Genomic DNA, 14,496 nt, shown 5'->3' on the forward strand with positions numbered 1-14,496 from the left:
CTCTGTCTCTGGCTTGTAGCATTTAAAACTAACCATTTTTCTAGAGGATAGAGAGGACTTGGCCAACGAGGACATTGGGGATCAGCAAAAGGAGCATAATAGGAAGATTAAGATCCATAGGAGAGTAACAGCTCTGAGGAGGAGGAGCAGGTGTTACAGCATGGAGATGGCACTCAATCCACATCATCCTTCTTGCTGCCATTTCATCTGTCTGAGGGGAGGAGTAGTGTTATTAGTCTCATAGTTAGTAATTAGTAAGTATAGATTTTTTTTTTTAACAAACTTTGCATATGTTCCTTCCTTGTTTTCACACAAGACCTTGTAGGTCTTGACAGAGGTGTAGCAAAGATAAAATACTGTTGACTGGTGTTAACTGAGTTGGCACTTGTTCATGTCCTTTCTGTTCCTGAATGGGTGAATCCCACTAAGGATCACAAGCATCTTTCAGAAGTATTTTAGTTTTCTTCCTCTTGCTGTACACAGTTACCATGTAGCCCTAGCATATGTGGTAATTGTCAGCATACCTCGGCCAATACCATCTGTCTCCGTCTCCTTTAATGCTTGAAAGATCCTTTATTGAAAAAAAAATGTAGTATCTGTAAAATAGTTGGCCTTGTGGATAAGAACACTATGATACTTTCAAACAATTATGACCATGTTCTTGTAGAGATATAAGAGAAATGGTTGCTTTGCTCTCATAGGCAGTATTTCTTAGAAATTCAGCAGTTTTACTTGTTTACCCATAACTTTTGACCTTACTGTTCTTTTCTAGAAACTGTCGATAGTGGAACTATTTTCAGGCTCTTCAGAGGAGTGTGTTCTTAGTATGCATGGGGTAGCTTCAAAGATCTTTTATGTTGGAGACTTGACTTGCTAATTTAGTGGATTTTCTTACCCGTAGCTAGTACGTCATGTACATCTCAGTAGATCATAAGCTTCATTTCATCATTGCTCGTTCATGCTTAATACTCCATTTAGTTGCTGCTCTTAGCCTGGTTTTCTGTGGAAATGAGCCTATGATAATCACAGTCCTTTAGTGTCAGTGCCATCCCTTCCCATTCCTTCTCTTCCCCTGGGTAACTTTTGCAACTGTAGGCCAGTCTCAAGCAAATGTGAAAGGGATTGCAAAGGCAAGGCTAGAGAAAATCAGACTTTGTTCCATTGCTATGTCACAAGCAGTAGTTCATGCCGCTTCTGGCTATTTGTGTGTGTCTTTCTGTATTGTTATGTTTTACAATAGGCAGTAGTGTTTTAAAAGGAACTTCCAGTGTTCCATGTGCATGCTGGGTTTAAGTCAGTGTATAAAACTTTTGTGGGAAAAATACTTGAAAATACTGAGTAGCACAGAGCAGTAGGAAAAATGTGGTGTTCATGCTTTAATTTTGAGTAGGCTTATTTGCCTTTTTGGTTTGTTTTTTGGTCTTTAACTCAGCCTTTCACGTGACAGTGTTTCCGTAATGCCTTGGCTAACTTTTGCAACTCTGGAAAAAAAGAATGATTTCAGCATGACGAGGATGTCTGAGCAAGAAAGACATTCTAGATCATGCTCATTTTGTAAATTAAAGTTTTGCACAATGAGAATTATTATTCTTTAATCTGTTTGCCGTCTGTATTTTTTGTTTACAAAGTAGTATTTTCTTCAAAACATGAAAACAAGCTTGTTTTGCAATCTGTGCTGTGTTAAACTGACTTTTAATTATTTAGGGGATGATTGCTGTTACCTGGGACGTGATGGTGTGCGTTCTGGGGAGAAAATAAATGAATGCTTTTTCTTCAGCTGCAGATAAAGATGACAGTTCAGAGGACATATCAGTGCCAAGCAGTCCACACACGGAGGCCATCCAGCACAGTTCTGTCAGCACATCCAACGGTGTAAGCTCCACCTCCAAGGCAGAAGCGGTGGCCACCTCAGTTCTGACCCAGATGGCAGACCAGAGCACAGAGCCTGTGCTTTCCCAGATCGTCATGGCGCCTCCCTCCCAGTCCCAGCCTTCAGGAAGTTGATTAAAAACTTGCGTTGCATCCGTTTTAGATACACATTTGTGACTTTAAAGGGAAATCGACAACAGACCAGTCTCCATCTAGGAGAAATTGTAGCTTAAAATTATTCATTTTTAAAAATCCAACTTAAATTTGGCTTTAATGATTGGCAGGTAAAGATGAGACAGAACACCAGTTCTAGTTTCTCTGCAAAAGACTTCTTTCTTTTTAAGTATTAGTTTTACTAGTTATTTTTTTTTTTGTGCTTAATGTGTAAAGTGTGTGTACAGTACAATGTGGTTTATTTCATTTTTAATTTGGTATGATTTCAGCAAACATTGGGGTGAATTACTAAAGGTCATCCCCAAGACTGTGATAGTAATATTATGTGACATTTTTATACCAAAGTTCTGCATAGTCCCTATTGACTTTGTAACATTAGCAAGGTCATAAAGCACTAGGCAAGAGAAAGACAGTAACAGTCAATTTGCTTTTAGTCTTTTTGCCTTTTTGTTGTTTTGCACATAATGAGAGGAAGAACATTGGGAGGAAAACGTTTGGGTTGTTTTATGTATTGCATTTTGGTTGGCTTTTTAACTGTTGGGGTTTTTAATTTGTTCAATAGGGCCAGTACAGTATATGAGATACAGTACTCTTATGCACATACCTATCCAGATGAGGATCAGTACTAAAGAGATTTGACTTTTTTTTAATTTCCAATTGATGTCAGGTGGTTTTTTTCCCTCCCTCCAATACTTCCATTCTGGGGGGAGGAGAGCTTTATTTCTCCAGTCAGAATAGGTGTCTATAACTACCCTTTGTTGCTAGGCTGAAACCAGTAAGCATATTGTAAAATACAGGGTTATCAAATATGGAATACTTAGTATTCCAAAGTAGGTGGATATTTTGTGGATTTTTGAGTCACAGACTAAGGAGTTTACCATGGTTTTTGGATGCCAGAAAAGCCTAAAATCCTTCTTCAGACAACTCAAGACTTTTTTTTGTCATTGTCTTGTATTTGCAAGCTAACTTGTACTTAACTCTTGTGTAAGCACTGTCATCTTTTAGTAGCAAAAATTTTGATACCTTTCTTGTGGAAAAAAAAAAATAATAATCAGTATCTACCGTATCTTGGAAACAATGTAATTATAATGTGGTGTGTGTGGTGTGTGCGTGAGAATGGTTCAGTAGTTAATGCCAGCAGTCTTTTGCTTGAATGTTTAAAGATGCCTTCAATGTGATGCTGGCTGATAGGTGATTGCAGTTTTAAAATGTTATTTACTGTGCGAACTTGGATAACTAACATTCCATGATGTAGTTTGTTTCTGATGAGATGATTGTAGGTACACTTTTTCTCTCATTATCCAGTCATCTGTAGGATATTGAGTTTTTTTAAATGTGCCATTATCTATTTTGATTCTGTATTCATGTTCAAAATACAGTACAATATTTTACAATAGATTAAGTTGTTTAAAAAAAGTAGATGTGTGCTTTCAGGTCGGAAACCTTTGTATAATAGCAAAAACAGATGCATAGTAGCAACTGGCAGTAAAGCAGGATTCCATTATGTATATAACAAAGATTTAATGCATTTATAATGGGTTGTGTAGTTCATTTGCTCTTCCTTCTCCACACTATGCTGTGTGTTTTTAAGTGTAAGTGCCATCAAGTTTCTATTTGATTCAGTTTTAAATCTAAAGATGTAATTGATCCAGAGGAAAATCATGATTTCTACAATATATATACAACCATGCTATAATGAAAACTGGACAAAGAAGTACCTAAGTCATATGTGTATCATTGCAGGGCTTTAAGCATGAAAATAATAGGGATTCTAAATATTTTGTATTTTAAAGCTAAGAAAGCTGAGTTGGTAACCTCATGTGTTTAAAAGTCTTACTTTCCCAGTTTCAAGAGAAAAAGCTGTTACAGCTATTGACCGTTTCCAGGATGGTGAAATACAATGGACCTCTTACGAGAAGGAAATTAATTGCAAAGGCACAAAATGTGAATTCTGCAAGAAAGCTATACAGTCACTTTTCGTTGTCGTTTTGGTGGACTAGATGAGGCCTCATTGATTATACTATAATTTGCTCTCCTAAACACAAAGGCTTTTAAATCATATTTATATCAGTGGAGGTTTTTTTTTTATAACCAAACTGTCGCGCTTGTAAAATAAGTCTACATACATGTATAGGAGATGTGTAAACAGTTAATGAATTTCACAGTGAGGCTGGAAAAAGAACCATTAAAATCTGTGTTCAGCAAATAGAGAAAAGTTATTAGTTGTACTACCATGGATTCCGTTTTGAGACGTATGTCACACTACTTCTGTACTTAGCATTTTGGGTCTTTACATTTGACATGTTTCACAAACTGTACTGTTTTCTTTTATGTGCAGTTTGCATGAGTAAATCATCAAAGAGAATAAAATCTATCTTTAAGTTATGTTCTTATTTTAATGAAATTATAATTGTTCTAAACGGCAGCGCTGTCTTCAGACTTATTTTTTTCATCCTTGCAATTACCAGCATTTTTCTGGAAGTTGTTACTGTAATGTCAAAATGCTGTTACCTAAACAAGGACACATCTGTTTCCTTGGAAAAGAAGCCAGATTCCATTGCTCTGCAGTTGAGTTCCAGCAGCTTCTGAGGAATCAGCCTTGCGTCCTGCGTTCCAGCAGCCCGAGGTAATGTGCAGATCGCAGAGCTCACAAGCATTGCTTGGTGATAGCAGAGGTTGCTCAGCCATTTCTGGTCATTCTTGAGTTGCACAGCAGAAGTATTGTGTGTAATCAGAATTTCCAGCCAACTTCCAGGTGTCTTTATCTTACCTTAATACACGTGAAGCTAAGAAATAACCGATGTAGTCAGATGAACACAATTCTGTTGTGAAAGGCTGAGAAAACAGCATGCCCTCACATTTGGTTTTTAAAAGGTTAAAAGTGGTTTGGACTTATTTATGAATGTTGGAAGCATGATGTGTGACTCCATGTATCATCATTTGAAAAGCTCTTGAGAGATCTCTTGATGGAGGCTCTGGAGGGGAAGAAAGAAAAGGCAGAGTTGCAGTGTACTTGCATTTATTGCCTATGTTGGCCAAAGGAAATGAAATTTAAACTGCACGCAACTTTGGGTCCAATATGAGAATAATGCCCAAGGCCTCTCTTGTTTCATTATGTTCTTTTTTCTGACTATGTGAATTATGCTTGTCACTTGAAGGGGAAAAAAACATGAAGGCTATGTAATAGGGCAACTGGGCAGGGGGGGCACACCAACCCACTTCTTATTGCCAGCACTGTAAAAAGACCTGGTTTTATACCTAACTATCCCATCCAAGTGAGCTTTTTCTCTTTAAAATGCTAATAGGGGCTGAGCAGAGAAAGATGGAAGGAGATGACAAGTGTTGGATGAGTGGTGATTTCAGCTACCACAACTACAGAAGCAATTTGCTTAGAGTCAGACACAAACACTTTAATTGGTCATCATAAATGATAATGAGGAGACAACACAGTGAAATTAAGTGCATCCTAATAAAGTAAGGTATGTTAAATTACACTGAAGGAAACTTCAGCAATGCTTCTTGACATGATTAATCTACTCATGACAATGCGGCTAATGAAGGTTGTTTGCGTTTATGTGCTGCCTGTTGCTTCCCTCAGTAGAGAAATAATTGGAACTGCGCTCATTTACATTGCAGAGCAGCGAGTGTAAGATGGGCTTACAGTAGTGCTTTCCTCTGCGTTCATTTTTAACCATTGTATCAACAGTCATACAGGGATCGGTTATTTAACCTAAGTCTCACATAACATTGTGGAGGGTAGGTCCAGATGACACGACCCTAAAGTAATCTGGCTTTTTAAATTTCTATTCTTCAGTCACTATTCTTTAATAGTAAGTATCCTGGCCTTCTAATGTTATGTTTTAATACAACTTTGGGGTTTGGTTTGGTTTTTACTGGAACTTAAGATCATGACCATTCTTATCCTTCACTTTCTTCCTCTTCAAAACCTGTGTGTGATGAGCCCCTGGCAGTGTTCACGTATTTAGTGTGGAATCTCTTCTTTCTGCATATTGCTTCCTTCTTGGTTGTTTTAGGTCTCTATAGCAAACTTCCATTTCAGGAAGTCAGTAGTCAGGAAAGGAATTTCTGCACACTGTATATCTTGTTTTCTTCAGCTAAAATAGAATGAGAAGCTCATGAAACCTTGACATTGACATCTCCCTAGAACAAGATATATTACAAAATACATATTTAGGGCTAGAAGGGTGTCCTGAATCTCGTGTGTATATGGAACTGTCGGTGTTGCAAACAAAATTACAGATGCTCTGCACAACTGCTGGGCGCAGGGTGAATGCTCACGGCTTCGTAGTTCTGCAAAACGCAACTGTCTTCAAAAAGAGCTTCTGACTTCCTAGGTGTGGATTTATCATCTAATTACATGGCTGTCCATACAAGAACACGACACAAACAATCCAATTTGTGGTGTTATTTTATTTTAAGCCTTGCTTAAAGTATCTATCCCTCTTCTATTACCATTTTTATAATGATGATGTAAGCTGTTCCAACCACTTTTTTCCTATTTGTTGTTGGGGAAGAGGAGGGAGGGGAGAGAAGGTTCTTAAATTTTTAAATGAACAACCTATAACAGAACTTAATGTGGGAATGAGTACTTGATCACTTCACACCACTTTGCAGACTATGCAGGTACATTGATTATTTTTAATCCCTAGTTAAAGAAATGGTATCTTGAGCTGCATAAATGGAATGGAAATTGTAACAAGCATACAAGTACCAAGCAGCTTGCAGCAGAGAAAAAGGCTTCGTGCTTCTAGGAACGTGGTTTGGTTTTAATACCGCTAGCAGACACGGAGCAGCGAGTGGGCAGAAATTGTAACCACTTTGGACAGCAGGGCCTGGTGATACTCCAGCTTACAATTAATGAGCTTAAAGGAGAGCACTCTGGTGTAGGGAGATCTGTCGGTGCTAGACAGAAGATGAGCTCCAGGAACGAGTGCGCTGTCAGACGGATGCCTTCGGAGGAACGGATCTGCAGGTAACCAGGTTTTCCTCGCCTAACTCCCGCCTACAGCTGCCTTAATACATCAAAGTACAAACATGAGCCATTACAATTCCATTTAATGCTGTCTGTCCCCAGGTGCACTGAATGCAATGCATGCAAGTCTGATGAGAGTGTTGAGCTACCCGTAAGACAAAAGTTAATATCTTGCTTTTTTTTTTTCCTCCGCTGCCTAAAAAGTCTCTGCTGGTTTTTTGCCGTGAGCTACTACTGGCATGGTACATAAATAGTGTTTCCCTCCCTTTAGCTGAATCACTTGTTCTGGACCATTACAGAAGGCAAGAGTACTGTCCTTAATACATCACTGGAATGATACATTTTAGAAACTGAATTGTTTCAAAAAGTCTACTAATTTGTTTCCGTTTAAAAATAAAACGGCAAATTACATCCATGTCCTGTATCTAGGTTACTAATCAGAGGATAGGGAGACAAGCAAAGAGAGAACAAGCCCTCTGCTTTCGTAGCAAGCAAAATCAATTGCCTTTCTGAATAAACTGAGAAAATGAAATGGAGATTAAAGAAAACCTCCATGCTATTCACCCACCCTTCCCTCTGAACAGGACGGTGCTTTGGGTCGTGTCTCGGTGACGCCAGCCTTTCTCTCTGGCGCTGTCTCCGACACGGAGATGCATTCTGTGGTGATCTATTTCTTCAGATTGTTTACAGTGATGTTAGAAATGTTTTGATCTCACTCGAGGTAAGTGGTATAAGCATCCTGTTATTCATGACCGTGTGTTGAGGAAGATACTCTTAAAGGCGATACAATGTACAGTACAGTCATTCCAGGTGTCTATAAAATGCCAACGAACTTTATAGTCAGCATGGTTATGATTTCTAGATAAGTAAAAGGCTAATATTTCAGTTTGCTTGTTTTCTGTCCTCCCTTTCAGCAGAGTTGCTTTAAAGGGCTAATGATTTTTGCTGAAAAAATAGATAATCCTTGGTAAACGACGAACAGATGCTGTGTATTTCACTGGGTGAGAGGAACATTTTGAACACTTGATAATTTGGAATATTCAATGAATCTTAAGCTAGTAAGTTTACAATTTATGACTTATACATATGTGTGAATATATAAAAGATTTCTTTATGCCGTCTCTTAACAGTTTACACAATGATTTCAGAGCTCTTATAGGACATAGCTCTCATTTCCTTCTATAGAGTACGCAGCTCTTTGTTGCACGCTGTGTGAGAAGGTTGCTGGCCATAGATCTTTGAGTGCTGTTTTCAGTCAATACACAACTGGAATCCTGTCTCTGAGTTGTCAGCATAGTTGTGTTTGTCATTTCTGCACATCATGCGGCACAGCGTTGGCTTCCTCAGGATGGAAACACATGATTTGGATGCTTCCCTTTACGGTCTCTTGAAGTCGTAAGTACCAGCTTTTTTATGAACTCTGGCCTTTTGCTTGATCCAAAGGTCTGGCAAAGTCATTTTGTTTCAAGGGAAAAAAAAATGTCTGATCTTCACCTGCTGTTGTAATTTCACATCTAGTTTACATTTTCGTTGTTCTTTTCACCTATAAGGGCCCGCACCCCCATTTAACATAAGTTAAGTGCCAGGCACACAGACGTGTTCGTGAGGGTGCATAAAATCCGTGGATCTTGTCTACCTGAAAAAATGTTACCCCTTTGGCAGAGTTGGATTCTTACAAACACAAACTTGTAGAGAGTGCGAAGTTTTGTTCTCATCTGTCTGTTGATTTATTTCAGCCCAGCTTGTGTTGCTGGAGAACAGTACTAGGCTACATTTTAAACAAAAAAAGTGCACGTGTATACTTGCTAAACCAATACAAAGCCACATAAAATTTTGCAGTACACCATTTAAAAAAAAATATTTTACTTAAACCAAAGCAGCTTTCCTACAATGACAATTTCAGAGCAACTTGTGCCTGTCTTACGAAGAGGTGATGAGGAATTTCACCCTAGTGAAGTTAGATGCCTTCAGTAATGAGGCTCTCCCAAGCAGTTATGAGAGCAGGATCTGATTTAGCCAGCTGCTGATCACCGGCAATGCTTCTGGCAGTAAACATCATTTAGACAGAGGAAATTTGAGCGATACACAGACTTTCTGTACATTGTAATCCAGCAATTATCTCTTTGTTTTCCTTCTAACTCCATATTGCATTTCTTTCCAAGTCCCAAAGTTACTCCTGAGAAGTCACTGTCATATCTAGAGCCTTACAGTAGCTTGGTCTAAGCAGGGAATATTTTTTTTCCTGAGTATCTCCTCAATTTTACTCAAGTGCTCAGAAATGTCTAGTAGCAGTGTTTGTGGGTTATCTGAATGCTGACAGAAGCCTCCGCCCTGAAAGATTTTAGTAATTTGTCTGAGCTACCGACAGCCATTCAGCCCCTTGTCTGCACCCAGCAGCAGGTACCACTGCCATTGCCCGTGGAGCTGAAGAGCTGGTAACAGCGAGAGACCTTGGTGGGAGACCTCTACTCAACGTACATTGAGTGTATACTTACAAATACTTGAAAGTGATTCATTGCTGAAGCATGTTGGTATGCAGTTTTATACTACGCAAAAAACTTGGTTGTTTTTTCAAAGAGCATATCTGGAATAGCTACTGGGTTCTTTTCTGTGGTTTTCCTTTCAGAATTTCAGTAGGAAATGAAGTTATGCAAATATTCCGGTTGCTGTGTTTTGCCGTGTTGAACTGTTAAACAAGCTGCTCTATGCCCAGAGCAGCTGTACTTATGATGATCTGACGGGAAAAATAAATCCTCATAATGTTATGTATATTTGCATACATGCGGAGTTGATAAATTAGGTACATGGATTGAAGGTATTTTGACTTTCTGTAAGTAGAACTGTACTCTAAGCACTTTTAAGGAAAAGGTTAATAGTTCACTTCTCAGTCTTCCCTTCTGCTGCAGAGTAAGGGAAGTCTTCTTGCTTGGTTTTAATCTGGCATTGAGAGGTTTATGGACATTAAACGAGCATTTAATGTATGCGTCGCCCTAGATGTGCCCAGCAGAACTTCACTGCACCTCTGGGTACGACACATTGTCCCCTGCAAAGATTAGGAATGGAAATGTCATCTCGTACAGCACAGCTTGTACAAGTTCAAATTAAAATGAACTAGCACAGAGTGTAATATTCCTAAGTGAATATTATGAAACTATTTTGTCATAATAATCAAATTGTAACGGCTCTATTCCTGATCAGGAATAATTTTCTGTACTGCAATCTGTGTTAAGGGTTTGTCCAAAAATAACACAGGAAATACTGCGTACAGTTACTGGAGCAAAGCATTTCTGGCAGATTTCCATGGCACACACAGTCTGTGAACTGGTCTACATTTGTCTTTCATTTTAAAATGTGGAAAAGACTTTTGCTGAGTGCTGACTACAGCTCAAACCCCTACCTACTGAGCAGAGGGTTGAAGAGCCACAAGCTATAGTGAAATAAAGGAGATTTTAAACACTTGCAATTAAAAGCGTCTTGTGTTAGCAATGTCTTGCTTATACAAGACAATGAATAATAAATTAACTGAATGAGGTCTAAGTATTCCATTTCCTACTGTTTCCTGCTGTCTGTAACAAGTAATTCAAAAGCTGGGAGTTTCTAATTTCTCAGGAACAAAATGCCATCTAGCGGTAACTGCTAAGTATTTTGAGCAAATACTTCTTTTGTTTTTATAGCGACATAAAGTTTTCATGTATTTTTCCCAGATATTCTACATTTTACAGCACATTAAGCTCTCAAGAGAAGCAGACAGAGAGGCTGGGGGCAGGCACAGCGTCCCAGCTCTGTGCCTGTCGTGGCTGGGATGCCGCGCTGCCGAGCGCCTGGGAGCTCCCTCCCTGCCCCTGCTGCCAGCCTTGGGCACGGAGCAGTTTCCCACTGCCAGTTCCCAGCTGTAGTCCCCAGACATCACTGGTAGGCTGCACCTCACCGTTACTTGACAATAAAATACAAAACCGGGGATTTGGCCAGTGCTGTATGGAAAGCTGAAAGCCACCTCTGCTTCACTGGCTGTTCATCCATCTCCCTTCTGTTAGCAGGCTTCTCCCTCTGGTTCGCCATTCTCCAAGGACATAAGGGGAAGCCATTCCCTCTGCTCTTCTAATGAACCATCAGGAAATGGTGTAAGCCTGTTCACAGCACGATCTGCCTGCTCAACTCCTTAGAGGAGAATATAAGCTTTTAAAAAATATCAAAATTAAAAGTTGGCCCTAGAATAGACTCTTGGAAAAAGTAACTGCCATACACTGGCTACTAGAGTTGAATCACAGAATCCCAGAACGTTAGGGATTGGAAGGGACCTCAAAAGCTCATCCAGTCCAATCCCCCTGCCGGAGCAGGAACACCCAGATGAGGTTGCACAGGAAGGCGTCCAGGCGGGTTTTGAATGTCTGCAGAGAAGGAGACTCCACAACCTCTCTGGGCAGCCTGGTCCAGGGCTCTGTCACCCTCACTGAGAAGAAGTTTCTTCTCCAATTTCAGTGGAACCTCCTGTGTTCCAGTTTGTGTCCGTTACCCCTTGTCCTATCATTGTTTGTCACCGAGAAGAGCCTGGCTCCATCCTCGTGACACTCACCCTTTATATATTTATAAACATGAATGAGGTCTCCCCTCAGTCTCCTCTTCTGCAAACTAAAGAGCCCCAGCTCCCTCAGCCGCTCCTCAGAAGGGAGATGCTCCACTCCCTTGATCATCTTTGTAGCCCTACGCTGGACTCTCTCCAGCAGTTCCTGTCCTTCTTGAACTGAGGGGCCCAGAACTGGATGCAATATTCCAGATGTGGTCTCACCAGGGCAGAATAACAGACTTTTCTGGTACAGCAAAACCAAAGATTTAAAAAAAACACAAAAAAACCCACTGAAACTATGTTTAAATGCATTCATCAATGTAAACTGGGGATAGGAGGCAGCAGTCACACCCTGCATGTGAATTCAGCCCACTGGTGGAGATACTCTGGCTTTATTAACAAAGCTGACTGGAGAGAGCTCTGCAGTGTTTCATCGTTCTGTGGTTCTGCACTCCACTGTGACAGGGGGTTTATGTTGTTGGTGTTGATGGGTTTGCTTTATGAGTGAAATATTTGAGTTTCTCCACCTACTGGTCCTTGTTGCCCTGTTCCCTGGCGAGATGCTGGCAGCAGCGGTTGTCGGGGCTGTAATCACTGAGGGTCTCTGAAAGGTGTTCTGAAGGCTGCTGCAGAAATCTAACCAGTCTTGCCGGGGTTATTGTAGAAGTCGATGAAGATGGTGTGACATTGGTTTGTGGGCAGATAAAGAAATCCTTCAATTTTATTCCTGTTTTCGATGGTATTTGAAGTGAACTGCAGCAGACTGAAGAGTCTGATCAGCAAGGACACTCACAGCACAGCTCACCAAGGGGTCAGCTGAGAGTCCACGCTGCTGCGGGCTCCCTGCCCTTGCTGTGGTGCCAGCACTGGCACTCGTGCACCCATCTGGCCCTCTGGGAAGCTGCTGGTTGCCTCCCCAGACCACGATGCTGGGCAATGGCCAGTGCAGCTGTGCAGAAAGAGGAGGGAGCAGGACCGGGACCAAAGCAGCACTGGTTTAGGTGGGAGGCAATTGTCATGGAAGCATCTTTAGGCAGGCAGGACAGGAAGAGTTTGGGGAGTGCTGGCAAATGCAGCCTGAAAAGTGTCAAGAAATCTGTCTTGTTTATCCTAACTCAAAATACATAAGGAAATCACTGGATCTGAGACAATTTCTAAATGCTAGAATAGTGGCTTTCTTTGAGTAGCACCTGTGGTCTTGCAGGCGTGGTGGCTGCATCTGCCCTTCACTCTCCAGTTTTCAGAGCAGCAGGATGCTTTGAAAAGGATATGATTCTTCACAGGCAGAAGGAAGGTGCTCTGCTCTGCACATGGGAGAGAAAATAAATCTTAGGAGCAAATGGCCATGCAATTAAACCTTGAAATAAAGGGGAAAGAATGATGAAAACAATCTGATTAGTAATGATGCATCTGAACTTTGCATATATGTCTTCTGAAGCTATCAAGCTAAATACAAATGGTAGTGGCTCAGTATACAGTGCCTACAGAATGTTTTCCATTCCTTGCAAGAACAGGACACAGCACAGGCAATGTTACTTTTACTGTTCTCTTGTCCTTATAGGGGCAATGATTATATACTATAAAGATTAAATTAATTTTAATGCTGTATAACAGGATAATCTGGATTAATGCTTTTAATTTTGGCACTCTCAGAGAATAAACTCATTGGATTTCTTTGTCCTGTGTTCCCTTAAAACAGTTTAAGACAGGGTCTTCTTAAAAATATGTCCATTTAAGAGTTTTCCCTTGGTAGCCCAAAGAAGCTGTTTCCTAAGAACAAGCAGCAAATTGGCAGTTGAAACCTTCACAGAATCACAGAATCGCTCGGTTGGAAAAGCCCTCTGAGATCATCATGTCCAACCGCTCCTGTCTACCCCCTAAACCATATCCCTAAGTACCTCGTCTACCCGCTCTTTAAACACATCCAGGGATGGTGACTCCACCACCTCTCTGGGCAGCCTGTTCCAGCTTCTGACGACCCTCTCAGTAAAGAACTTCCTCCTTATCTCTAACCTGAACCTCCCTTGGCACAGCTTGGTGCCGTTTCCCCTTGTCCTATCCCCCATCACCTGGGAGAAGAGACCAGCACCCACCTCTCCACAACCTCCCTTGAGGCAGTTTAGGTGGTGATGAGGTCTCCCCTCAGCCTTCTCTTCTCCAGGCTAAACAAGCCCAGTTCCCTCAGCCGCTCCTCACCAGGCTTGTTCTCCAGAGCCCTCCCCATCCTTGTGGCTCTTCTCTGAACACGCTCCAGAATCTCAACATCCTTCTTCTAGTGAGGGGCCCAGAACTGAACACAGCACTCGAGGTGCGGCCTCACCAGTGCCGAGTACAGGGGGATGATCACCTCCCTGGACGCGCTGGTCACACTGTTTTTAATACAGGCTGAAAAAAACCTTGCTGCAACCCACACCATAATGGTGAGGGCCTGGGTCCCCCTGCTCATGCACTACTGTAGTGCTTGGTTGCACCTTTTTCAACACATATTTCCTTGATTTGCTGGGGCTTAAGGAAGAAAACCAAAACAAAACAAAAAACCAACCAAAACCTCTTTGGAAAGCGCTCCCCTTGTCAGTGACTTGTTGCCGCAGATAAATTCTGAATTAAGTCATTGTATTTACACAGGCTGAAAGCATTGGCATGATGTCTCTACCATGCATAGAAAACCACTAGGGACTTGGCAGGACTAAACCAGGACTTAGTTCCCTATATATTCCTGTTTGATTTGGGATCGCATGAGTTCACAGTTGAGCATGTGAAGCTGGATTCCAGAGCTGAGGTTGGTGCAGTGATGTACAAGTCAGACTGCAAGAGCAGTTGCGTGATCTCTGGTTTTGTTTAAAATAAAACTGCTGCATGCACAGCTGAAAAGTTGCCAAGTCTTGGTAATTGTTTC

At 41.0% G+C, this 14,496-nt stretch overlaps 1 protein-coding gene across 2 annotated transcripts in view; it reads left to right on the plus strand.

Annotated features, from left to right (window-relative positions):
* ATF2 (activating transcription factor 2) overlaps window positions 1-3,076 on the plus strand; it is a 42,861-nt gene extending 39,785 nt beyond the window's left edge. For both annotated transcript variants that reach the window (XM_010194726.1, XM_010194727.1), the window contains one exon: window positions 1,778-3,076. In XM_010194726.1, the coding sequence (XP_010193028.1) occupies window positions 1,778-2,004 (227 nt within the window). In that variant the 3' untranslated portion in view covers window positions 2,005-3,076. The remainder of the gene's footprint in view (window positions 1-1,777) is intronic.
* Window positions 3,077-14,496: the final 11,420 nt, after the last annotated feature.

Source organism: Mesitornis unicolor, unplaced genomic scaffold, assembly GCF_000695765.1.
Source record: "Mesitornis unicolor isolate BGI_N332 unplaced genomic scaffold, ASM69576v1 scaffold5391, whole genome shotgun sequence".
Lineage (NCBI taxonomy): Eukaryota > Metazoa > Chordata > Aves > Mesitornithiformes > Mesitornithidae > Mesitornis > Mesitornis unicolor.